This window comes from Sus scrofa, chromosome 3, assembly GCF_054392235.1.
Source record: "Sus scrofa isolate SSC_HxYL_T2T_F1_AM1 chromosome 3, Sscrofa_HxYL_maternal_Yorkshire_Landrace_v2.0, whole genome shotgun sequence".
NCBI classification, from domain to species: domain Eukaryota; kingdom Metazoa; phylum Chordata; class Mammalia; order Artiodactyla; family Suidae; genus Sus; species Sus scrofa.
In genome coordinates, this window is record NC_139385.1 from 125,649,742 (window position 1) to 125,674,878 (window position 25,137).

A 25,137-nucleotide genomic window follows, 5' to 3' on the forward strand; every position below is an offset into this window, starting at 1 on the left:
TAGCCTGAGAACTCCCCTATGCTGTGGGTTCAGCCCTAAAAAAAAATAAAAATAAAAAGTGTTCAGTGTCTTTATAGACTAATCATTCCCTCTGTCTTCAGTGTCCTGGAGGCATGTTAGTAATGAATATCTTTTTTTTTTTTTTTTTTCTTGAGGGATACTGTGGTATCTAAGATAATCAATAAATAAAATCCTCCATTCCTCTGTTATTTAAGGTACACATGACTGTGTTTGAAGTGTGTCTGGGTGAAATAAGCTGCTATTCAGCTCTCCGTACGGGGGGCTCCCCTGTTGTTGCATCTGGGTGTAGGAGCTAGGACGCAGGCTGCTCCAGGTAGAAGCACCGACTAAGACTTTGACTCTTCTTCCACCTCTGCTTCTTTGTGTTTGAATAACAGTGCTTCTTGGTGGCAAAAAATCTAGCCTGCTTAGGAGTCACTATGGATAATAATTATTGATTCCTGTATTAACCTCCTCTTTGAAGGATGCTTCAGCATTGCCGTCAGACACGCAAACTAAAAAGACGCTTTAGAAATTTCCAGTGAAATACTACAGGGTTTTCCTTTGTTCGCTTATCATCATAAGAAGCAAATTCCTTTCAGAGTTGCTTTCCTCGTCCATAATTTTCCCTGGTCCCACTCTCCTAAGGAGTCATTCGTTTTAACTCCAGTTTTCAGGAATTGTAAATCTGTATTCACAGCCGTTTCGGTCTCAGGCAAGCTCTGAGGTTCAACTCAGGCTTTCACAAGACTCTGAGTAGAATATAGAAAATTTACTCAACTAGCTGCTGGTCTTCTCTTCTCTGGAGAAAGAAAAATCACTTCTTTTTCTTTTAAAAAAGAGAAATATAAATAACCTTACAGGGACCTGCTGTGTAGCACAGGGAATTATACTGTATAACTGAGACTAACATAACATTGTAATCAACTGTATTGCAATAAAAATCTTTTTTAAAGAAAAATGTTTAAGAGTTCCCGTCATGGCGCAGCAGAAATGGATCTGACTAGGAACGATGAGGTTGTGGGTTCCATCCCCAGTGTCGTTCAGTGGGTTAAGGATCCGGCGTTGCCGTGAGCTGTGGTGCAGGTTGCAGGTGTGGCTTGGATCTGGTGTTGCTGTGGCTGGGGTGTAGGCTGGCAGCGATAGCTCCAATTAGATCCCCTAGCCTGGGAACCTCCATATGCCACAGGTGCGGCCCTAAAAAGCAAAAAATAAAAAAATAAAAAATAAAGAAAAATATTTCATAATTGGTAAAAAGTCTCCCATCCAGATTTGCTGTGCCGATCTGCACCTGTTTATTTAGGAAATTCCACGTGAGAAGAATCATGTATTGCATCGTTAAGCTCTAGGTAGGAAACAAGGTTTCTGCCTCATCATAAATCATGTTTTGAACAGAACCAAAGATACATGAAGTGAAACCTAACCAGCCAAGAGCCTTCATTAAGGCTCCACTTAACCAGCTTCCATTCTGGTTAATCAATAAAAGGGAAAATGCCACCTAGTCATCCATTTTCCTATCTTGTGTTGATTGGCTTCCATATTCTCAAAGGAGGGAACAGGGGTCAGAAACATCAGTGGATATGCAAATCAAAATCACAATAATTTTTCCATTTTTCCAGAGAAGATGTGTAGACAGCCAATAAGCACATGAAAATATGCTCAACGTGTTAGTCATTGGGGAAACACAAGTCAAATTCACAATGAAATGCCATTTGCCTACTCACAAGGATCACTGTGATCAAAAACAGGGGCAGTACCGACTGTTGGCAAGAATGTGGGGGAAAATGGACCCCCTTTATGTAGCTAGTGGGAATGTAAAATAGTACAGCCTCATGGGAACACCGATTTGCAGATCCTCAAAAGGCAGTTACTCTATGACCCAGCGATTCCACTCTTAGATAAATATATCCAAGGAGTTCCCGTCGTGGCGCAGTGGTTAACGAATCCGACTGGGAACCATGAGGTTGCGGGTTCGGTCCCTGCCCTTGCTCAGTGGGTTGACGATCCGGCGTTGCCGTGAGCTGTGGTGTAGGTGGCAGACGCGGCTCGGATCCTGCGTTGCTGTGGCTCTGGCGTAGGCCGGTGGCTACAGCTCCGATTGGACCCCTAGCCTGGGAACCCCCATATGCCGAGGGAGCAGCCCAAGAAATGGCAACAACAACAACAACAAAAGACAAAAGACAAAAAAAAAAAAAAAATATATATATATATATATATATATATATATATCTCCAAGAAAAATGCAAGCATGTCTAGATACAGAAACGTGTCCAGAAATGCTCATTAGCAGCATTATTCAAAATAGTGCCCCCCCCCCGCAAATGGGAGCAACTCTGATGTCCATCACCTGTTGGATGGATGAACAAAACACGGTATATCCATATGGTGGACTGTCATTCAGCCCTAAAAGCGAGTGGAGTGCTGGCACACATGCCACAACATGAATGAACCTTGAAAACATTTACTAAGTGAAAGAAGCCGTACATAAAAGACCTGATCGCATAGTGCCTGATTCCATGTGTCTGAACTGTCCAGAACAGGCAAACCCATAGATACAGGAGGTAGGTTAGTAGTTGTCAGGAGGTAGAGAAGGGGGAAATGGGGGGTTACGGTGGGTTTCTTTTTGAAGTGTTAAAAATGCCCTGGAATTAGATAGTGATGAAGCAGCCTCATAAATATAGTTTAAAACCACTGAATTGTATACTTTAAAAGGATAGATTTATGGCATGTAAATTATATCTAAATTTAAAAAAGTAATAAAACCCCACAATTAGGTACTTCACACTACTAGAATGGTGAAAACCAAAAGGACAGTGGCAGTTATTGGCAAGGATGTGGAGAAATTGGAACCCTCATTCGTTGTTGGTGGGATTGTAACATGGTTCAGCCACTTTGGAAAACAGTTTGATACTTTCCCCAAATGTTAAATACAAAGTTACCATATAACTCAGAAATTCTACTCTTAGTTTCCATCGTGGCGTGGCGTGGCAGAAACGAATCCGACTGGGAACCATGAGGTTTCGGGTTCGATCCCTGGCCTTGCTCAGTGGGTTGAGGATCCGGCATTGCCTGTGTAGGTCGCAGATGCGGCTCGGATCTGGCGTTGCTGTGGCTCTGGTGCAGGCTGGCAGCTGTAGCTCCAACTAGCCCCCTAGCCTGAGAACCTTCATATGCCACAGGTGCGGCCCTAAAAAGACCTAAATAAATAAATAAATAAAAAGGAAAGAAATTCCACTCTTAGGTATTTATCCAAGAGAGATGAAAATACACATCAGTGCGAAGACTTGTAAATGAGAGTTCAGAGAAGCTTCATTTGTAATAACCAAAAGCTGGAAACAGTGGCATACTCTTCAGCAGTAAATGAGAAGAAACTCCTACTAGTTAAACAGCAAGGTCCTACAGCATAGCACAGGGAACTATATTCAATATTCTGTAACATACCATAATGGAAAAGAATATATATATATATATATATATATATATATATATTCATAACTGAATCACTTTGCTGTACAGCAGGATTTCACACAACATTGTAAAGCAACTATATTTCAATAAAAAATAAATTAGTAAAAGGAAGAAACTCCTGATTCATGAAACAACATGGATGAACCCCAGAAACATCATGCTAAGTAGAAGCCAGGAACTAAAGACTGCGTGTTGTATGATCCATTTATATGAAGTTTCTAGAAAAGGCAAAACTGTAGACAGCAGATCAGTGGTTGCCTGCGGTTGGGGATGGGAGTGGTAGTTGATTACAAACTGGCATGAGGGAATTTCTGTGGTGATCAAAAATGTTCTAAAACTGGACTGTGGTGATTGGTTTGCACAACTGTTTAAATTTACTAAGATTCATTGAATTGTACCCTTAAAATGGGTGGATTTTATGGTATGTAAATTATACCTCAAAAATCTGTTTTTAAAAAATCAGCAGACCATCTGGGGCTCTGGTTATATTTGAATCAGAAAGAAAAAAAACTTTCTTCTTCCTCACTCTAGACCCGTCCTCCCACTGACTTGAGCTTTAACTTTGATGCCAACAAACAACAAAGGCAGCTTATTGCAGAGCTGGAAAATAAAAACAGGTAAGAACGCAGAGGTCAGCCAGTTTCTGAGACCCAAGGGTATCACGTGAGTATCTGATTCTCATTCCTTGCGGACCGGATGGGGGTTGACCGCAAAGGAAGAGCCCACCTCAGTGAAAATAGGGCAGCTCAAGTCTGGTACGTGCCCTGGGCACTGAAGTGTATCTGCGTCCGGCTCCCTCTGGCCAACCGCACCCTGCTCCCGTGCCCGCAGGTGGATTCTTTCCCCACCCACGGGTATGGTCCCTCTCAAGGTTCCCTTCTCCACTCTACTCCCAGGAGCCTTTGCTCCATCCTGTCGTCTTGTCCTGGCTCATGATGCTGCCCGCCACTGTCTGGTCTCTCACTGAGAAGCTCTTTACAGGCGTGGAGACCGGTCAGCACACTGTCATGCACTGGACAGGCAGAAGCCAGGATAAGGAGATTGGATGTAACATATAACAGGCATGGTCCCCGGGGGGGAGGGCTGGGGCAAGGCCCTGAGGGGTCAGGAACAGAAGGGAGACGGAGGAGGAAGCACAAGACCTGCCTTAGAATATTGTGAGGGTTGTTTTTTTTTTTTTTTTCCATTCCCCTGGAGAGGAACAGAGTATTCTAGTTGTCATTTTTCTTCTGTGGAGATTTTTTTAAGTTTTTAAGAGGATTTGTGGAGTTCCCGTCATGGCTCAGCAGAAAGGAATCTATCTGCCTGGCATCCATGAGGACGCAGGTTTGATCCCTGACCTTGCTCCATGGGTTAAGGATCCTGCATTGCTGTGGCTGTGGTGTAAGCCGGCAGCTACAGCTCTGATTCAGCCCCTACCCTGGGAACCTCCACATGCTGCAGGTGCGGTCCTAAAAAGACCAAAAAAAAAAAAAGAGGATTTGTATGATTTTCTCACCCACAAAGGATTGCATCCAGTGCAGCAGTTTTAAGAAGGTGTCCATTTCGCATCTTGGTTATGCAGAAGCAGTCAGAACAAGATTGACAGAGGCAGCTCTACTAGAACAAAAACTTCCAGCGGGGGGGGGGCGGGGGAGGGGGGAGATGGGAAGCGCCACACAGCCACCTCTTTCCCATCCGTCCTCTCTAGAGAGATCCTGCAGGAGATTCAGCGTCTTCGTCTGGAGCACGAGCAGGCCTCCCAGCCCACCCCCGAGAAGGCCCAGCAGAACCCCACGCTGCTGGCAGAGCTGCGGCTGCTGAGGTGAGTAGGGCTACTGCACCCCTGTGCCCAGATTCTTATCTGCTGTGGTAGGAATTGGTCCCTTGGAAACCGACCTAGTGGTCTGTTTATCAGTACAGCTGATCACGTTAGAACAAACAGCTGAAGCATCCCACTCGCTCTGTTCCTGCTTCCGATGCTTGGGTTCCTTTATTAATCACTCTGGGAGCTCCTGCCTTCGTTCCAGCACCAGATAAACAGCAGCCTCCAGCTCCACGGCAGGCCAGGCAGTGTTTATACGTCCATGCTTGCTTTTAAAAGACCATTGTGCTGCACTCAATCTTCTTATCTTGCAAGTTAGACTGACTTTAGAGACTCTGGGCCAGAATAATGTTCTCCGCGTCCTTCGAGTGTCTTCTCCCTTCACAGGGAAAGGGTGCATCCTGCACACGTCCTCTGAGATGTGAAATCAAGGAGGACCCCGCTGCCTCGTGGCTGTGGTACCTTCCCACTTCACCGTAAATATAAACTGTCTCAAGGATCCAGAGGCTAAGGACGCGGGAGCTGGATGAGAGCTGAGAGCAGCCTCCGCTCCCACTCGGTGGGTGCCGTTTCGAGGGCACGAGGAGCTCTTGCAGCAGGCCGGAACACGAGCCTGATCCGAGCAGAGTTATGAGGGTCTGATTTCCTGTCAGTCTTAGCAAGAGGTGTGTATGCTCTTCTGTAAGGGAGGACACTATGGAAACAAAGTGAGCCCCTTGATTCTCAGCAGGCCTCTTAATTTCCCAACAGTGGGTTCTGTTTGGGTTTGATGTCCCATCGTTGATTTTTAGTGTGCGTGCATCTGGGATTCTGCACGGCTGAATATCCATCCGTTCTTCGTTCTTCCTTTGGTTTAGGTCATTTAGCTTCCCAACCATGAGTTCTTCTCGTAGAGAATGGAGATTATTGTTTTTCTGTAACTATCCTTTTGTTTAGATCTGTGTCATAAAGAATTTAAACTGGGCAGATGAAAATCATTAGAGATACAGAGAGTCTCATTCTCCTAAAAGTTCATTTTAGTTTCTAAATTTACTTGGGCTAAGGTTTTGCTTTCTCCGGGTCCACGGTCCCATCTCTGGGGTATCAGCACCCTGGTGTCACCCTCGGAAGGACAAAACCTGCTGACTCAGGTGGAGCAGACTCGGAGCTGTCAGCGTAAGATGCAGCTCAGGCCGAGTGATTATTTTGTATCTAGAAAAGCAAAAAACTCATCCTTGAGTTTTAACTGTCGCTGGACCTGGGATTGCTAACAGTGCTTCTTTATGCTACAGGGATTGTAGGTTTAGTAGGCAAAGGGCTGAATCCAGCGATATGACATAAGGCAGTTAGAAACAGGAATATACAAGTCCAAGAAGGGGCTAAATCCTGAGAAATCAGAAAGTAGTTAATCTCAAAAGCAGCTTCTATATCACTGAAAAAAAAAAGGGACTGTTTAATAAGTGTGCTCGATCAACAGGTCATGCATAAGGACAAACATATTCACTTTCTTCCTCACACTATATACCAAAAACACTACCAGATGGATTAAACATGGAGACAGAACCATAAAAACTCCTAGAAGAAAACATAGAATTTCTTTAGGATTTCGGAATCAAAAATCATTTTTCAGAATTACCGGTCATGAAAGAAGCTGATAAATTCATCGATATTAATATTAGGAACTTTTGTTTATCACAGACATGTAAAGGGCAAGATTTGTGTATGGGTTCTGACCTCCTTCTGGTTTTGATCAATAGACATGAATCCAGGAACTGCCACTTCCCATCTAGTGAAATAAAACAAGATAGAGAACTTGTCCGTAGGGTTAGTGGTTAGGCATCCTGGTCACTAAGATTGTCTTTTCTCCCTTTACTGTTTGTTTGTTTGGTTGGTTGTGTTTTGGGGTTTTTTTTGTTTGTTTGTTTGTTTTTTGGTCTTTTTAGGGCCGCACCCACAGCACATGGAGGTTACCGGGCTAGGGGTCTAATCAGAGCTGTAACTGCTGGCCTACACCAGAGCCATAGCAAAGCCAGATCCGAGCCTCATCTTCGACCTACACCACAGCTCACAGCAACGCTAGATCCTTAACCCACTGAGCACGGCCAGGGATCGAACCCACAACCTCATGATTCCTAGTCGGATTCGTTAACCACTGAGCCACGACGGGAACTGCCCCTTTACTGTTTTTAAATGGTGTATTTGTTACAATAATAATAATATGTATGGCAAACATGTAAGATATGAAGCATAATGTTAAAATGAATACCCAGGAACCCACATCCTACCTGAGAATTCATCTATTGCTAAAATCCTGTCATCTGTAGAAGTGCCCCCCTCCAACCCCACTTCCCCCCAGAGCCAACCTCTATCTAGAATTTGGTTTATCATTCCCTTGCTTTTTAAACAGTATTGTCAAATATGTGTGTATACCTACATAATAAAGTGTCTAGTTTTCTTTTGGTTGTGTTTTGGGGCTTTATAGAAATGGTATTAGATGCAGTCTTCTGGGACACTTTCCCCCTTAATATTACTCTTCAGGATGCTTCCAGGTTGCTGCATGTAGCTGCACTGCATTCATTTTTGCCATGTATTAAATTATTTGATCATGCACAACACAGAGAAAGAGTCCTGCCTCAAGTCTCAGGAGTTCAGAGAAGAAAGACTATCTAGAAAATTGAATAAATCAACTCCTCCTCATTGCGTTTATACCTCTGCTGGAACTTTAGAGAGTATGAAGACTGGAAGACAATTATTCTATCTTAAAAGTGTACCATCTAGTTTTGGAAACAAAACATAAAATAATTTGCTAGTCAGTTAAATAATATCGTACATTGCTAATTAGTAGTGTGGATATTAAAAGAAATTTGAGTAGGGAGAGATAAACACACACACGCACACACATGCACACACACATACACACACATACCCACAGTCTAGAAGTAATTAGACCCTTGGAGGTGGTAGGATTTGGGCTAAATCATGAAAGAGAGGTCTGGTTTGAATGGAGTATGGAACAAAACATTTGAGTTTAGAAGCAGAGTTGGGGATTCAGCAAGATTCTCCAATAAGTGTGACACATTTCAGAGAGAGGAAGGAGTCTTGGAGCTAAGAATTTGTTTTCAGTCATCCAGTGAATTAATCTTCAGAGTGCCAAGGATGAGAGATAAAATTAGTTAGATACTTGAGACCAGATTCTGAGAGCCTTAAGTGACAGGCCATTGGAGATTCTTGGAGGGCTTCAAATAATCATTTTGTTAAGTTCACTAGATGTTAATTGAGTCCACAGTAGATGTGAGATAGTCTCTTAATCATTCAATATATGCAAAGATGGGTGAGGTTCATCCCCTGACCTCAAGGATTTTGCATCATGGTGTGAATGACTGCAATGCAAGGTAAAATAAATTAAGCGCCATAGAGACGCATCAGTTGCTATGGTGTTTAATTAAGCAGGATCTGATACCTGCTGAGGGAATCGGGAATAGCTTCCTGGAAAGAGTGACATTTGGGATGGACACTGAGGAATGAATAACATTTGGAGGAAAGTGGGGAATAGCTGTGAGTCATAATAAAATGATGCGTTCTTCTTAGGGAAAAGTTCTAAAATATTATCATGCCACAGGCATGGTCAAAAATAAATAATAAAATCATTTCAACATTTAATCAACATTAAACAATTATCGAGACATTTTACTTTTTTATTCACACTAAGTTTTTTGGTTTGTGTTTTTTTTTTTTTTTTTTGGCTGTGCCTATTGCATGCAGAAGTTCCCGGGCCAAGGATTCAACCTGCACCATAGCAGCAACCTGAGCCACAGCAATGGCAATGCCAGATCCTTAACCTACTAGGCCGCCAGAGAACTCCCTTCCACTAAGTTTTTAAACTACAGTATGTATGTTACAGCGCATCTACATTTGGACTAGTGCTCAGCAGTGACCTGTGACTAGTGGCTAACGTACTGGACGGCAGAGGTCTACACCATGCAGGCCAAGAGTCAGTGATGCTGGCAAGTCTGCTATTGAGATTATTACATGGAATGATGAAATGGACCCAGCTTTCCGTTGAGCTGCTCTAGGAGCATTCTATGAAGAACCTTACTTGATCTTCAAAGTAGTGCTGTTATTTGTTACTAGTCCCATTTCAGAGATGAGAAAGTTGAGGCTCAGACAGGTGGAGTAACTTGTCCAAGGCAGCATATTGAGTAAAATGGTAGGCCTCCATCTCTTGATTTCCATCCCACTGCTTTTGCCTGACCATAGCAGATGAAATCAGGATTCATCAAGCTAGGAGACCGTTGCATGTGTGAGGCGAGGATCATTTGGATCAAGTCAGAGAAGCCGGAATGAAGAGGTAAACGTGTGAATTTCCACAAATCGTTTGAATTGGGTGACTGATTGAATATAGGAAATGAACAGGGCAAGTATCAAAGAGGACTGAGCTGTTCAGCCATGACAACTAGAAGGGAAAGTGAGAGAGAAAGGGAATTTGAGAAAGAGCCCCATTTGGGAAGGCAAGTCTTAGGTTTGCTTTCGGACAGATTGAGCTAGATTCGATGACATGAGATCTGCCCTCAAGGAAACTGAGTTCTCTGAGACACAGAGTCGTCCTGATATCTGTCACACTTTTTGAACCTGATGTGTGGATCTGGAAGCACTGACTCCTGAACCCTGTTTTCCCTGAGCAGTTTTCATACATTTCCTCCGCTATTAATACAAATGTGGACCAATTTTCTCTGTATAAATGAGGTATTTGACTTTGCTGAGGAATTTGTTAATAATTTTAACAGTGCTTTTTCTCTGCGTGGCCATGTATCCTTCCCAAAGCGTTGTTGCATACTGTTCTCACAGCAGTAAAGAAAACTGGGCTAAACAGATATTATCACCACTTTGGAGTGTTTTTTTTTTTCTTTTTATTTTATTAAAGTATAGTTGGTTTACAATGATGTGCCTATTTCTGCTGTACAGCAAAGGGACTCTTATACATATATACATTCTTCTTTTGTGTTCTTTTCCATCATGGTCTATCCCAGGAGGTTGGGTATAGTTCCCTCTACTACATAGTAGGACCTTATTGTTTATCCATTCTAAATGTAATAGTGAGAGTTCCCAGAGTTCCCGTCGTGGCTCAGTGGTTAACGAATCCAACTAGGAACCATGAGGTTGCGGGTTCAATCCCTGGCCTTGCTCAGTGGGTTAACGATCCGGCGTTGCCGTGAGCTGTGGTGTAGGGTTCAGACGCGGCTCAGATCCTCAGTTGCTGTGGCTCTGGCGTAGGCCGGCGGCTACAGCTCCGATTAGACCCCTAGCCTGGGAACTTCCATATGCCACGGGAGCGGCCCTAGAAAAGACAAAAAAAAAAAAAAAAAAAAAGAGTTCCCTTTGTGGCTAAATGGGAACAGGCCCAACTAGTATCCATGAGGATGTGGGTTTGATCCCTGGCTTTGCTCACTTGGTTAAGGATCTAGCATTGCCATGAGCTGTGTGTAGGTCACAAATGTGGCTTGGATCCCGTGCTGCTGTGACTGTGGTGTAGGCCAGCAGTTGCAGCTCCGATTTGACCCCTAGCCTGGGAACTTCCATATGCAACGGTGTGGCCCTGAAAAGCAAGAAATAAAAAAAATTTTTTTTAAATGTAATAATTTGTATCTCCTAACTCCAAACTCCCAGTCTCATACCACTCCCACCTCCTCATACCTTGGTACCACAAGTCTGTTCTCTATATCTGTATCGCCATGTTATCTACCCAGCGTGAGAGCTTAAGGGACTTGCTCAGCATCTTCTACACTGGTAAGTAGCAAAATCAGGTCTAAAACCCATTTCACTGGCCTTCAACTCGGAAGACCCCTTTATCTTCATTTACTTCTCTTTTTTTAATATTAAATAGACACGTTACATACAATTTTTAATTTTTTTTTCTTTTGAGGGCCACACCCAAGGCATATGGAAGTTCCCAGGCCAGGGGTTGAATCGGAGCTGCAGCTGCCGACCCACACCACAGCCACAGCAATACCAGATCCTTAACCCACTGATTGAGGCCAGGAATCAAACCCGCATCCTCATGGATACTAGTCGAGTTTGTTTCCACTGAGCCATAATGGGAACTCCCAATTTTTCATATTTCTAATTTACAGTGTCTTTTTGTGGCCTACTGTTCCTCCATCATTGATGAGCCTTTCCTTTCTGGCAGGCAGCGGAAGGATGAGCTGGAGCAGAGGATGTCGGCGCTGCAGGAGAGCAGGCGGGAGCTGATGGTCCAGCTGGAAGGGCTGATGAAGCTACTGAAGGTAAGAGCCAGCGCCGCCCAGGTCTCCTCCTCCTCCCTCTCAGCTCTTCTCGTCCATCCATGTTCACCCCCAGTTCAGCTCCTGCCTCCTCTGTGACGTCAGAACAGGATGGGGCTAAAGGGTTAAATATTGCTGCTGAGACTCAGTTTTCTGGTAAACCTCCATAAAGTTAGCCTAATTCAGGACAAAAGTCATCTAATTTAGATGTCTAATTAGTGTAAAGCCTCATTACAAAAAATTAGTAACTGCAGCTAGAGTAACGGGCTTGAATAGTTGCTTTTATGAATAAATGAGAATGTTTATAAATAGGATATTAGCTATATATGTATAATGAATATTTCTCAAGTATGTGAAGTTCCTTTTAAGATAAGTTTTCAAATATTCTACCTCAATACTTAACAAATATTATGTCCTATTTTAATAAGTATTACAGAGACAAACCAACCTAATCGAACCAATTCTAATCAATAAATTTATCTATGAGGAGGAATACAAGGTTTAATATGTTGGGACTTGAATCAATCTGGAATAATTCAGGTGTCCCTTTCTATTTTTATTGAAAAATCTATTAGAGCCCCTACATCCTAGAGCAGAGAAAGGCACGCTTGGCATTTCAGTGTCCTCACTTGAAGAATTTGATTGGCACTGAACAGAACTATTCGCCCAGCTCTGTAGCAGCAGTGCCAGGGCACATACGTTCACGCTGTCGAGTCCTGAGTCCTGTGTCTATACTGTGAAACCACTGTAGTTCGTGGTGTGACACAGAGTTGGAGGCCAGTGTAGAAATCACAAGGTGTGGGGTACCCCAAAAGCCAACTGAGCAGGTGGATTTAATCCTGTGACAAAGTGGCTTCCTTAAAGGTTTTGAAAACAATCGTTTTGGAGTTCTTGCTGTGGTTCAGTGGTAATGAACCCAATTAGTATCCACAAGGACACGGGTTAGATCCCTGGCCCCACTCAGTGGGTTCAGGATCCAGTGTTGCCATGAGCTATGGTGTAGGTCACAGACATGGTTCGGATCTGGGGTTGCTGTGGCTGTGGCATAGGCTGGTGGCTACAGCTCCAATTCGACCCCTAGCCTGGGAACCTCCATATGCCGAGAGTGCCACCTTAAAAACAAAAACAAAAAACACCCAATCATTTAGGACGAGGAGAAGCTAAAGGATAATGAGTGATAGGAGGCTAAGGAAATCACCTAGGCCCAAAGTGACAAGGCTCTAGAGCAGGAAGGTATCACCTTGAAGACTTTTCTTCACCTTTCTCCTTCTAAACCAGTCCTTTAGTAATGAAGCTAGTGGGTAGATGGAGTGTGTGTGTTTTAAAGTGACTTTTGGCTTCCAGTAGACAATCCCGTACTTTAGTCTTGAGCTGAGTTTTTTCTAGCTTTGGTCCTAGGTATTCGGGTTGTTTTGTATGGGCATGTTTCTATATTATTAACCCTCTTAGCAGGTTTTCTCCTAAGAAATATGTCATATCTAAATGGGTCTTGCTTAAAGAAAACCTGGCCCAAATCCCTCTAATAGCTGTCAAGTAGCCCGCTAAGCAACCTACTCACCCACTCAAGATAGCAGAGATGTACTTAAACACATGTGGCCTGTGTAACATCTGGAGCCATGCGGGGCTTTGAAAGCCCTGCCTTTGGGCTAGTCCACCTGTAGGACAGAAGGTCATGGGGGATTCACTTCCCTTTCAGCAAGATGCTCTCAAGTATTACCCAGACGTAGTTGGGAAGGTACCCGGGGTGATTTTTGTAAAAGGCAAAAAGGTTTATGCAAACTGAAGGGAAGTCAGAATGCATTTCCCCTAAGTGTCACGTCAGCTTTCCCGTCAGCTGGTTGCCCTCAGCGTTCCTTAGAGTTCCTGGCTCGGAGCCCCACGTGCAATGCTGTGACCTTGTCTTGTACTTCTGATACTTGCATTCAAGGGCCAGCAGAATGAACTGATGCCTGGCACTCTGTTCCCAAACCCTGAGTTTCTTTGTACTTCCAGCCGTTGTCTTACAATTATAATTTCAGTAAAATAAGCAGGTCCCCACTGCTCTGTTTTGTAGGATCCCCTACCAAGTCCTTAAATGCCTTTTCATTTGCCCACCTGACAGTCTGAGGTCATTCAGAAAGGTCAGAAGAACTTGCAGACGGAAACCGGGAATGTTGTCCTCTTATGCATTGATTAAGAATTCACAGTTGAAAGCCTCAGACCTTTATTAATGTCCAGCTTCCTAAAATGATTACCACGTAATCTTAGTTTGTATATTATATGCATTCCTAAAAGGTCATACCTAGGAATTGCTGACTTCTATTAAAATCTCAAAGGTGTTTTCCTCCTATTTAAAATATCTTCACCACCCATAATAAAAGTACCCCTTAGAATCCTAATTTTAATTTCAAAGGAGAGCTCTGCGTTCATTGACGTTCAGTTCACTAGCATTTAATTCTCTCATAAAACAGCTGTAAGCAGTTAGTCAAATGGACAGTTGAGCCACGTGGTCTGGGATACTCATGACTTAAAATTTCCATTTCACAGGGAGTACTTTCATTTCATTGCTGCCGTGAAATATTATTTACTTTGTCTATTTATTTGAAAATTGATAAGTTAGAGAAGCATATATGTGAAGTATCACCATTGATTATTTATTCAACAAAAAATCTAAAACCTTTTTGAGGGGACAAGGTAGGGTTAAAAATTAATCATACGTTTATTTAACAAAAAAAAAGTATTGCATTCCTCAGAGTCATGTTCAGATATGTGGTGTCTAATGGTGACTAAGACTCAATCCCTGTCACCAAGGAATATCAGGAAGCTTCTTATTGCTATTTTTCCTAATGGTAGAACGTAGTCTGCCAGTCAGATACCCATGTTTCAGAATGTATCTTTACATTTCTACCCCTGATTAATGAGTGTATAGATAGCCTCTGCCTTCAACTTCCTGTTTAATCTAGAAGTAGTTATGTGTTGGTATTTTAGTTTCTAAATCATGTTCTAATATTTTTCTGCCTCATTTTCCCTTTTTCCAGTATTGCTTTTGAAATGCGTTTACCAGATGAATTCTGTAGTTTGGAATTTTAACCTCATTCACAAATGAGATTTTGAATGTATATTTTTTACTATAGGTAACTATGGCGACCATGGCATTACTTTGGCCACCCAACCAGATACCCCCCAAGTGGATGAGTCTCTCGTGTTTTTAGGTGACTTGAACAGCCCTAGATTTGTACGTTATGATTAAGGTATTATTACCCCCTTTAAATCAAGTTGGGTTGCCATCAGTCACTGTTTACCGACCCCAACTAACTAGTTGATAACAACAGCGTTCTAAGACCTTATGTCTGTCCCATTTGCTGTGTTGACAGAGCTTTCAAGGCTTTATAGGGTTGACTTTTGTGAGTTTGGCTTACACAGCACCATCCTAAGTAAGAGTTTTGTCAGAGTCCACCGTCTTGCAATCCCAGTGCACACAAGGGGCCTCCAAGTCCTGAAAGCGCCGCCCTGTCCACGCTCCCATCCTAACCTGATATGTGTCTGTCGCACCGTATAACGATTTTATGTCATTGGCTAAACTGTGTACAGCAGAGTCACCACGTGTGCAAACATGAAACGTCCCTTTCTCAATTTCCCTCTTCCACTCAAACAGAGCAATGTCGTCTCCAACGCCAGACCTGGAGAGAACAGTGAAAATACAGAGGTGTCTTAGAAAACTGTCCTAAGAAATGACATTCTACCGACTAGGAACCATGAGGTTGCGGGTTCGGTCCCTGCCCTTGCTCAGTGGGTTAAGGGTCCGGCGTTGCTGTGAGCTGTGGTGTAGGTCGCAGACGCGGCTCGGATCCCTCGTTGCTGTGGGTCTGGCGTAGGCCGGTGGCTACAGCTCCGATTCGACCCCTAGCCTGGGAACCTCCATATGCCGCGGGAGCGGCCCAAGAAATAGCAAAAAGACAAAAAATAAAATAAAATAAAATAAAATAAAATAAAATAAAATGAAATAAAAAAAGAAATGACATTCTAGTCTTCTGATCTCAAATGCAGTTCCAGCTTGTCAGGATTGCCCTGCCCCCCCACCCTCACCCCATCTCAATTTCCATTTCAACATGTAATGCCAGCAATAGAAACATTTTAATTGTTTGATAACTCTTCTGTGGCTGTTTGCCTGGCCTAGTGAATGGAAGAAAAGCGTTCTGCCCCACTGGGAAACCTGGCTAGGCAGGGAGATTACCTCCCAACTGTAAAATTCGGATCCCTCGAACTGGAGCCATGTATGCCTGATGTAAAAACCACAAGATGCTAACTTTCTCAAGGTAACTCAGCTAAAGTGTAGGGCCCTCTTTGCCTGGGTGCCTGTGCTTTTAGGTTTGGTCAGGCATCTAGCAGTGGCCTTTATAATGAAGAACATCTGCAGGTGCTGAGTTGGAGGCCCCTCAAGCGACATCTTGGTACCCACTTAATTCCTGGTGCATGTGTCTCCCTTGCAGGAGTAAAATTACTTTCTCCAAGTTCTTACTTCCCCTCTCCCTTTAGTAATCCCCTGCCTTTGCCGAAATCATTCTCGCCGATGCACCCAGGATCTGCAGACCGAGAAGCCCTCATCCATTCCCAAGACTTCCTCCACACATGTTCTGGAAAGACAGTCTGCACAGATGGATCCAATTTAAATAGAACCATTGCAGCAGCTTTGAGATTTGTGTATTTGGGGCAAAGAGCAGAGGCTTCCTGACCACCGTTACCCATGATGAGGCACAGAAAAAGGAAGCCAAGAGACCCGTTAAAAGAGTAGCTGAGAAGCATAGGACTGGCAGAGAGGAACTCAGAAGTGTTTATCTCATCTTCACTGTGCTTCGTACTCCATGTCTAAGGTGCATGCTGAGAGCCAAGAGTTAGCAAGGGCCTGCTCTGAGCACCGTGTCTGTGAGGCTCTGAAAGCCAGACTCCTTATCTTACCTGCATGTTTCCAGTGCTTTACGCATCAGGAATACCGAATGAACCTGTGTGCAACCCATGAGACACTGACTGAGGGGGAAAATTCTTTTTGAAAAGCCTCTTAGGGCCTTGAGGCAGTGTCCAGTTTATTGGGGGGTGGGGATCCATGTGCGTCCTTGACACGAACCGCAAAGCAGCCCCAATGCTCCAAAAGTGGAAGAGAAGGAACTACACAAGAGAATCTGGGTCCACCGGAATTGCCAGTTTCCAGGAAGTTCTTAAGAGCAGTGGTTCTCAGACCAGGAGGATTCAGCATCAGCTGAAAGTCTCGTGAAACAGCCCTGCCGCCACCCCAGGAGTTTTGATGACATGGGCAGGGGGCAAAGTTTGCATCTCTGACAAGTTTCCAGCTGATGCTGCTGGTCTGTGTTCCACACGTTGAGAACCACTGGCGTAGAGAAGTGTACCTAGACGCACGTGGTGGTTGTGAATGATGAAGTGGAATGGTCATTGGACTTTTGAGTCATGGTTGAGCTGCTTCTTTCAGTTCACCCTAAATAGTGATGTGACCTTGGGCAAGTCAAGCTCTCGGCCTTTTTCATGTGTAAAAGGGGAAGTTGGTCTAGATGGTTTATAAGGTTCTTTCCTTCTAACTCTCGAGGTTAGCGTTTAAAGAACTGGATGGGGCAGAGGCTGTTCATTTTCTGTCCAACTGATGATGCTCTGACGGTCAGGCCCTTAGCTCTCTGGACCTGTGGGCCTGGCCTGGTTTGCCTTTTTCTATCGCTTTTTTCCAAATGTTTGTGGTGATGGGCATTAATTTCTCTCCTTTTTCCCTCTGCCTTTTTTTCGTCTTCAACACCTCTAGGAGGAAGAGCAAAAGCAGGCAGTAAGTGAACTTCAGAATCCTCCACCTGACTCGTGCTCCTTTTGCATGTTCTTCTGTCCCTCATTTAACTGTTCCATACCTTCTCCTCTCCTCCCTGCACCAGCATCATCTCTGCAGCATTGGTTATGTGTAAAATCCTCGGCAGTTCTCGCCATGGTGGTGTAAAATGGCCTAAAAAGCCACATCATGTTCACCTAGTAGAGCATGTTCTTATTTGAAATCAGAGCTTGTTGAATTTGTTTTCGCAGTACACATCACTTGTGTTTCCTTAAATGTGCATGACGAGCCAGGCTACAGTTGCATTTTCTGCACTTACCTTTTGTGCTGCTTCAGGATTACAGCAACTTTAATTGCTTGAAACAACTTGCATTGTGGTCACGGGAACCTCATGGCTAAATACTGTGTCATAAAAGACTGTGCATAAAAATGAGTAGTTCTTTTGAGAACTTTAGATGTTCTTTTAGCCTTGAACGGGCTTCTGGATGCTCCAGCTCCAGGAGCCTTCTTAACAGAGTTACCGGTGAAAACTAAGGGACTCGTTAGGCTGTAAGTGATTTCCTGTCCAGAACCTACTCCAGAGGGAGCTCTGGTTTTTCTGAGCTGCATGGTATTTAGGAACAGTTTGTTTGTTTTTATTTTTCCTGATAGCCACTAACCCACACAGGAAAATCAGTTGAGGGCCTACCCACAATAGTAACACCATATGTTTACATAACATAATAAGGTTTTCAAAGCATGCATTTTTTTTTTTTAATACACGCTAAAGCTGATTTTTACCTCAGGGCTTTTTTCTTAAAGAGAGAAATAAGAAATGCGTCATTTCTTGTTCAAAAAACAAATTAAGAAGAGGACTATGAGACATCCTATTTACTGTTATTTCCAGTTAGGAGAGCAGTGGAATCAGAGGGTAAAGGGAGAAGAAAGGAAGAGATGGGTAATGAGGGAGGAGGCAAGGCAAGACAGAGAGGCTGTCAGAAAGAGGGAAGAAGGAGTTCCTTTCATGGCTCAGTGGTTAACGAATCCAACTAGGAACCATGAGGTTGCGGGTTCGATCCCTGGCCTTGCTCAGTGGGTTAAGGATCTGGCGTTGCCGTGAGCTGTGGTGTGGGTCGCAGACGTGGCTCAGATCCTGTGTTGCTGTGGTTCTGGCGTAGGCCGGCGGCTACAGCTCCTATTAGACTCCTAGCCTGGGACCCTCCATATGCCGAGGATGCAGCCCTAGAAATGGCCAAAAAAAAAAAAAAAAAAAGAGGGAAGAAGAGAGAGTGTGAAGTCAGGGTAGGAGAGTGACCCAGAGGTCTCATTGGCCTTAATGTAAACAAAGTGTGTTTATTTTTGTCTTTCTTTGGTTTTGTTTTTTCCTCACTCATGCATAATTTATCACTCTGCTCTTATGGCACTTTCACATCAAGGGACATTCGCATGGGCAAAGCAGGAGAAGACCTGGATAGAAAGTCAAGCCCGGCCGTTAAATGCTTCTGCAAGGAAGTGACACACATCACTTCCACTCCATTTCTTTGGCGAAAGCAAGTCACATGACCACACCTAACTTGAGGTGGGGGCAGGAAAGCACAGTCCTCCAGGTTGCTTAGACATAGAGAGGCAGGTGCCTACCACAAGTAGGAGGATGAGCGAGATGGTGTTGGAGGGAGGGAAATAAAACATCTGTTCTTCCTTCTCCCACTCTTTTCCTTGACAGTCTCATCCTCTTGCTGTGACCACACCCTTCCGACAGCTCAGGGCATCACCTCACCTGTAGTTGCTGGCACCAGGGCTCCCCCTCCTTTTTGTCATCCCTCTGCACCCCAGAGGTGTGCTTTACAGCTAAAACCACTTGCTGGGAACCTCCCCCAGTAGTCCAGCCAGAGTAGCCTCTCCTGATCCTTCTCTAAATGTGCCAGCTCAGAGCAAATCATGTCATCGGGAGCATCCCACACCTCACCCGAGCACACCTTCCAGAATAGGGCAGACATTAAAGATATTTCTTTATGGCAGCAGTAGGGCTGCCAATAGATACTTTGGGGGGGGTGCTGCTCCTGTGGCATACAGAATTCTAGGGATTGATCAAACCTATGCCACAGCTGTAATCAGAGCCACAGCAGTGACAATATCAGGTCCTTAACTCGCTGAGCCACCAGGGAACTCCAGTACTTAATTTTTAAAAAATTTTATAGATTACAGTGTAATCCAAGAACCAGAAATTGTCACTGCTGGTCTATTATTTCTCAGGTCAATTTAAAGCTGGTCTTGAGCAGACAGGGATTAAATTACAAGTTCATTCTAGGGGCCTCTGATTGTGTGTGAGACCATCCTCCCCTCGAAGCTGGCAAAATGAGAAGCTAGGCCCAGATCGCCGGCCACTCATGAGCCACTTGTGTGCGTGTTGGGAGTTCTCCGTAGCCAAGGCCTTGAGCTCAGGTTCTAGTCCTCACTGTCCAGGGGACCATCCATAGCGCAAACTGGTCCAAATTATGTTTTCCTCGTCTTTCCCCCCATAGTATGAGGCGGGACGTCCTGCCGTGTGGATACAGGGAGGAAGCTCTTCTGTCCACATCACAGGTTTCATTTGGACCCACCTAAGGCTCAGCAGTGAGGCTCAAATTTGGGCTTTCTGTAGTTCAGCAACATTTTGAATGTGTACAAGGGGAAAGACCATGAAGCTCCAGACCTCAAGCTTCTGCCTTAATCTGTATCATTACTGGGCGAGGCACCAAGAGGTACTTAACACAGAGCTAAGTCGTAACCCTTTCCTCCTCCTGGGTTCTGGCTGGGGTAGTTTAATTTCTTCCCTATCAGAATGTATTACCCTATATGGGGCATAAAATAATTATAAAAGATTTTTTAAAAGAAGAATTTACCAGTCTTGCTTCCCCACACGGACTCCATACATCCATTACACCCATTACAGGGGACTTTTTATGCAGTCTGCCTTCTTCATTCCCTTTCAGGGATTATTTTGGCTTTAGGGGAATTTGAGAGAAATGCGTAATAAGTGTGACTTTGAGGCTGCAGTTCTACCGTCGGCCTCAGCCACCTTTCCAGAGCTTCACTGCCATTGGTACCTCCGCTGATAACTCCTCTGTCTTTCCTCGCTGCCTCCCCCCATCCTTCCCCCTCGCTTTTCTCAGATCCAAGGGTTATAATTAAGGGCACAACTGCCTGGCTATTTCAGATAAGACTTCATTGAGTGACTGTTCGACCCACGCTGTACCCTGCAGTTTAACAGGCTCAGGAATTAGATTGTGTCGATTGAGTCAGGTTAATCAGGCCCATGATAATCGTCAGACTGTAATTAAAGGCCCTAGTCTGCCTTTTTAACTACTCCATCCCCTAGCACTAGCCCAGTGGCCACTGCATGACAGACGGTCAATAAGTAGTTGCTGAATGAAAACTGGTGTTAACCAAATTTATAAGATTTTGACTTAAAAGCAGTATGAATTCATAAGTTTATTCATTGTAAGGGACATAGCAGTAATTTTGCTTGAGGTACTCCCATATAATAGGTAGATCTGTTCAAGAGACTACATGATGGTTCAGAAATATCCTTTATAAAAAAGAATCAGAAAAGCAAATTTCTAGAGCTCCCTGGTGGCTCAGTGGGTTAAGGATCCGGCATTGTCACTGCTGTGGCTCTGATTATGGTTATGACTCAAGTTCGATCCCTGATCCAGGAATTTCCACATGCTGTAGGCATGACCAAAAGAAAGAAAAACAATATTATCCAAAAAATAGGAAGACCAAACTAATATATTAGTATTAACTCTATTTTTATTTCCATCTAAAGAACAGATACTGATTATGTAGAGTAAATCGTCCTCTTTTGTTTTAGTACAGATCATATATAAAATACAGGATTATCCATAGTTATTTATACCATTTGAAAATATCTCGAGGGAGTTCCCTGGTGGCTCAGAAGGTTAAGGATCCAGGGTTGTCACTGCTGTGGCATCAGTTCACTCCCTGGCCCAGAAACTGCCACATGCTACAGGCATGAAAACAAAAAACACAAGGAAAAAAGAAAGTATTTTGAATATTGTGGAGTAAGAACCCAGTGCCCAGAAGCAGAAATGTGGTTATGGGATTTATCAGCGTGTTACACAGGGGTACAAAGGGTTACAGAGGGGTGCATTAAAGTAACAGCAGATGGATGAGGTCTTGCTGCTGAGGGTGTTTACTGTTGAACTGCGGGCCAGTCCCTCAAGGTCACAGTCCTAGGCTGGGGGGATTTCAATGTACAAATTTATTCTAGGAACACCTTAGGGTTTTATTTTTTTTCCCAGAGACTCAACATGCCATAAAATTTCACTGCTGGATTGCTAACACCAAATAAAGTGAGCTACCCAAGGCAAGGGTTCAGTTTATTCATGAGGATGTATTCCCTTAGACATTTCGCCTGTTAGAATATCATCAAGTTTGAAACTTGGAGTTTCCGTTGTGGCTCAGCAGATTAAGAACCTAACTAGTGGCATTCCCCTTGTGGCTCAGCGGAAACAAATCTGAGTAGTATCCATGAGGATGCAGGTTTGATCCCTGGCCTCACTTATCGGGTTAAGGATCCAGCGTTGCTGTGAGCTGTGGTGTAGGTTGCAGACACAGCTCAGATCTGACTTTGCTGTGGCTGTGGTGTAGACTGGTGGCTATAGCTCCGATTCAACCCCCAGCCTGGGAACCTCCATATGCCACAGGTGTGGCTCTAAAAAGACAGGGATTAAAAAAAAGATCGCAACTACTATCCATGAGGATGTGGGTTCAGTGCTCAGTGGTTAAGGATCCAGCATTGCCACAAGCTATGGCATAGGTCACAGAAGCAGCTTGGAGTTAAAGACTGTAGACAGTGATGTATAAGGATGGGGGGCTCCCACAGGGGTGGCCTTGACCCGGGGAGTAGGGTGGTGGTCCAGGGGTTACATAGGTGGTTCTCTGAGGATTATGTGATTAGAGGAGCCTTGGTGAGTCCACCGAGAGACCATGGCCACACTCGGGACCTCGTGTTCTACTTCAGTCAGTTAGGATGTCAGATGGGACTCGGCCCTTGCCATTTTTGATTTCCAGAACCAAATAGCCCACCACAACTACACCAAGGAAAGCATGGTGTGGGCTGGCTGTCAGAAGCCCCCATCTCTGACCACACCTTCACCAAATATGCCCCAGAGGAAGGGCCCTCAGTATTTAGTCAGCCATGGCTGACCCATGACAGACCTCCTGAATGTTAACTTCGTAAGTCTAAGAGAAAGTATTTAAAAGAAAAAAAAGTACGCAACAAATAAAAAGCTCCTCTTTGTCCATTAAAGAGACTACTGGTGAACCCCTTGCTGTGTTCAGGGGTCAGTTCCCTCTTGGTTCACTTAGGCCTTGGACACAGTCTCTTTGCAAAGTGATCCGCATGCCTTGCTGAAGTTTTCTGAGCTCCCATCATACTCTGAAATAGAAGTCTTGAGTCTACTTCCTGCAAGGTAGGAGAGGACTGCCATTTATTTTTGTCTTCAGCCCTGTCTTCCTATGTTCAAGTGAGCAGTGAAGAAGCTTGGCCTTTTGGAGGACAGAAAGAGAGCTGCACAAATCCCACCCTCAAGGAGCATGACACTTATTTCATGATTGACGCAATGCTTTGTATACAGAACACAAGCCAGGTCAGTAACAGCTAGAGCCATAGGCACCACTGCCGCCCTCCCAAGTTTGCAGGCTGCTCTGGCTGTGCCCTTAGCCTTTAGCCTGGGTCCCAGTCCTGGTCCGTGTACACAGACTCTCTGCCAGAGCTGGCTGCCCACGGATGGCCTTGCGAAAATCCACAAAGTGTGCTCATTCAGCAGTTTCGCCTCCTGAACTCGCCATAGGGACCTGGTACCTTGTTGGGGGGTTTTGTTTGTTTGTTTGTTTGTTTGTTTCCTCCAAAAGAGGAAATGTCATTGCAATATTGAAAAATAGGTACTCGGAGTTCCCTTTGTGGCTCAGTGGTTAATGAACCTGACTAGGAACCATGAGGTTGCAGGTTCAATCCCTGGCCTCGCTCAGTGGGTTAAGGATCTGGCGTTGATCTGAGCTGTGGTGTAGGTCACAGACGCGGCTCAGATCCTGAATTGCTGTGGCCGTGGTGTTGGCTGGCAGCAACAGCTCTGATTCCACCCCTAGCCTGGAAACCTCCATATACCATGGGTGTGGCCCTAGAAAAAGACAAAACAAAACAAAAAAAAAAGTAGGTACTTGCATTTTATTCCCCCAACTCTGTAAACACTCTAGGGAGTTTATAGTCTGAGGATATGTGGGGTGGGGGTAGCTTTTGGGTCTTTGCAGCACCCCCAGTATTTTAAATCATTCTGAGTCACAACCTGAGGGATTTCCTCACCTGCTTGGTTTTTTTCTCCTCCTGTACTGTATTTCTCTGTTTTCCTCTCTTGACCAGAGTGCATGTGACATATGAGATCTAGGCACCAGGGTCTCTAGGGAAAGTCGCTATACCTCAAGCTGGAGAAATTCACCTTCCCCTGGACGAAGACGAATTCCTAGGACACCGTATCTACCCCCAGAATACTGCAGTCTGAGTCCCAGCAAAAGCATCAACAGAAAGGAACATGACTTCTAGGTTAGGAGCCCAAGAACCTGGGAAATTGACTGAAAAAGTGAAACTGGGGAGATGATATGGGATACAGGAAAGGGACTTTAGTCTGGTTTTGGACATACTGTGTTACAAAGAATAGGCAGGCTGTCAAGCTTTTTGTCTAGTTTATTAGCTATTTGGGGATAGGCAGCTGGAAATTTAGTTGGAAAACTAGATTAGCAGTGTCACTTGTGGAAGTCTTCAATTTAAGGATGAAACCATAAACATGGGCCTTAGAGAAAACCCACAATAGACAACAGAAGAAAGAGGAGTGGAGGGCTCGGATTGTGGGTTCTCATAAAAAAAGCAGTTTCAAGGAGAGCGTTAATAAGACAATAAGGCAAAGATCTAACAGTAAGGAAGTTAGCAGCAACCTGGGAAAGGGGATTTGCAGTACGGTAGCGTGTAGACAGCTCTGAAAAACAGATTCTGTCTTGTCCAACCTCCCCACCTTCCCCTGCATTGGTTTCCCCTCAAAGGAAGGAGGCGTTAAATCTTTAATCTCCCTCATTGAGTTACATGCGAATGAATTGTTCCTCTCACTCATCCAACCGTGTTGACAAAAGCTCATTTCTTTTCTATCTCAACATGTATATAACCTTTACAAACCTCAGTTTTCTCATCTATAAACTTCCAATCCACAATTCTTTGATCCTTTCATCACTGATACCAGTCAGTATATTGGGAAAAGCCTCTGAACCAAGAAAGTTCTTAAGAAATCCACCTGGCTTCGTGAGACTGGTGTCTCCTTTTGTGACTTTGAAACCCTCTGGCCCTCACTTCATTGTCTGGATTTTCTAACCAGCTCCTTCCCCAGGGTTTATTCATGCCGACCTCCTACCTCCCACTTTTCCAAACAACAGAGCGCATCCTAAGGACAACATCAACTACTTCCTGAAGCCCTCTGTTTTGGCTTATCTCTGGGATTCTGAGCCACACCTCCCGTGGGAAGAGAAGATTCTCTACCGTCTCTTTCTGTTAGACCGCATTCAGTATCCTCGCTTGGCATGTAGTTGGACCTGTGAGCCTCCACTTGGAGAGCATCTGTGGGCATTTCCTCGAATCCTGATGCTGTACCAATCTCTACGGGTTTATATAGCTGACCTCAGGCGGGTTCTGATGTTCCAAATTAACAGCAGTGCCAAGGTAGGGAACTTCCTGGCCTAGAGTCCTTCACCGAAATGAACATCTGCTTAGTTTCAGCCAAAGA

The 25,137-nt window shown here is 44.3% G+C and overlaps 1 protein-coding gene across 50 annotated transcripts in view; it reads left to right on the forward strand.

Moving 5' to 3' along the window:
• The window catches only part of DTNB (dystrobrevin beta), a 247,992-nt gene that overhangs the window by 196,778 nt on the left and 26,077 nt on the right, over positions 1–25,137 (forward strand). For 28 of the 50 annotated variants that reach the window (XR_014842420.1, XR_014842423.1, XM_085019797.1 and 25 more), the window contains 3 exons: positions 4,000–4,085; positions 5,159–5,272; positions 11,436–11,532. Coding sequence is in view for 44 of the 50 variants with exons in the window: in XM_085019797.1 (XP_084875923.1) it covers positions 4,000–4,085; positions 5,159–5,272; positions 11,436–11,532 (297 nt within the window). In the remaining 6 variants the exon portion in view is untranslated. Of the gene's footprint in view, positions 1–3,999; positions 4,086–5,158; positions 5,273–11,435; positions 11,533–17,311; positions 17,333–25,137 lie in introns of all 50 variants that reach the window. The other 22 variants (XR_014842418.1, XR_014842419.1, XR_014842422.1 and 19 more) reach the window with 1 other exon arrangement.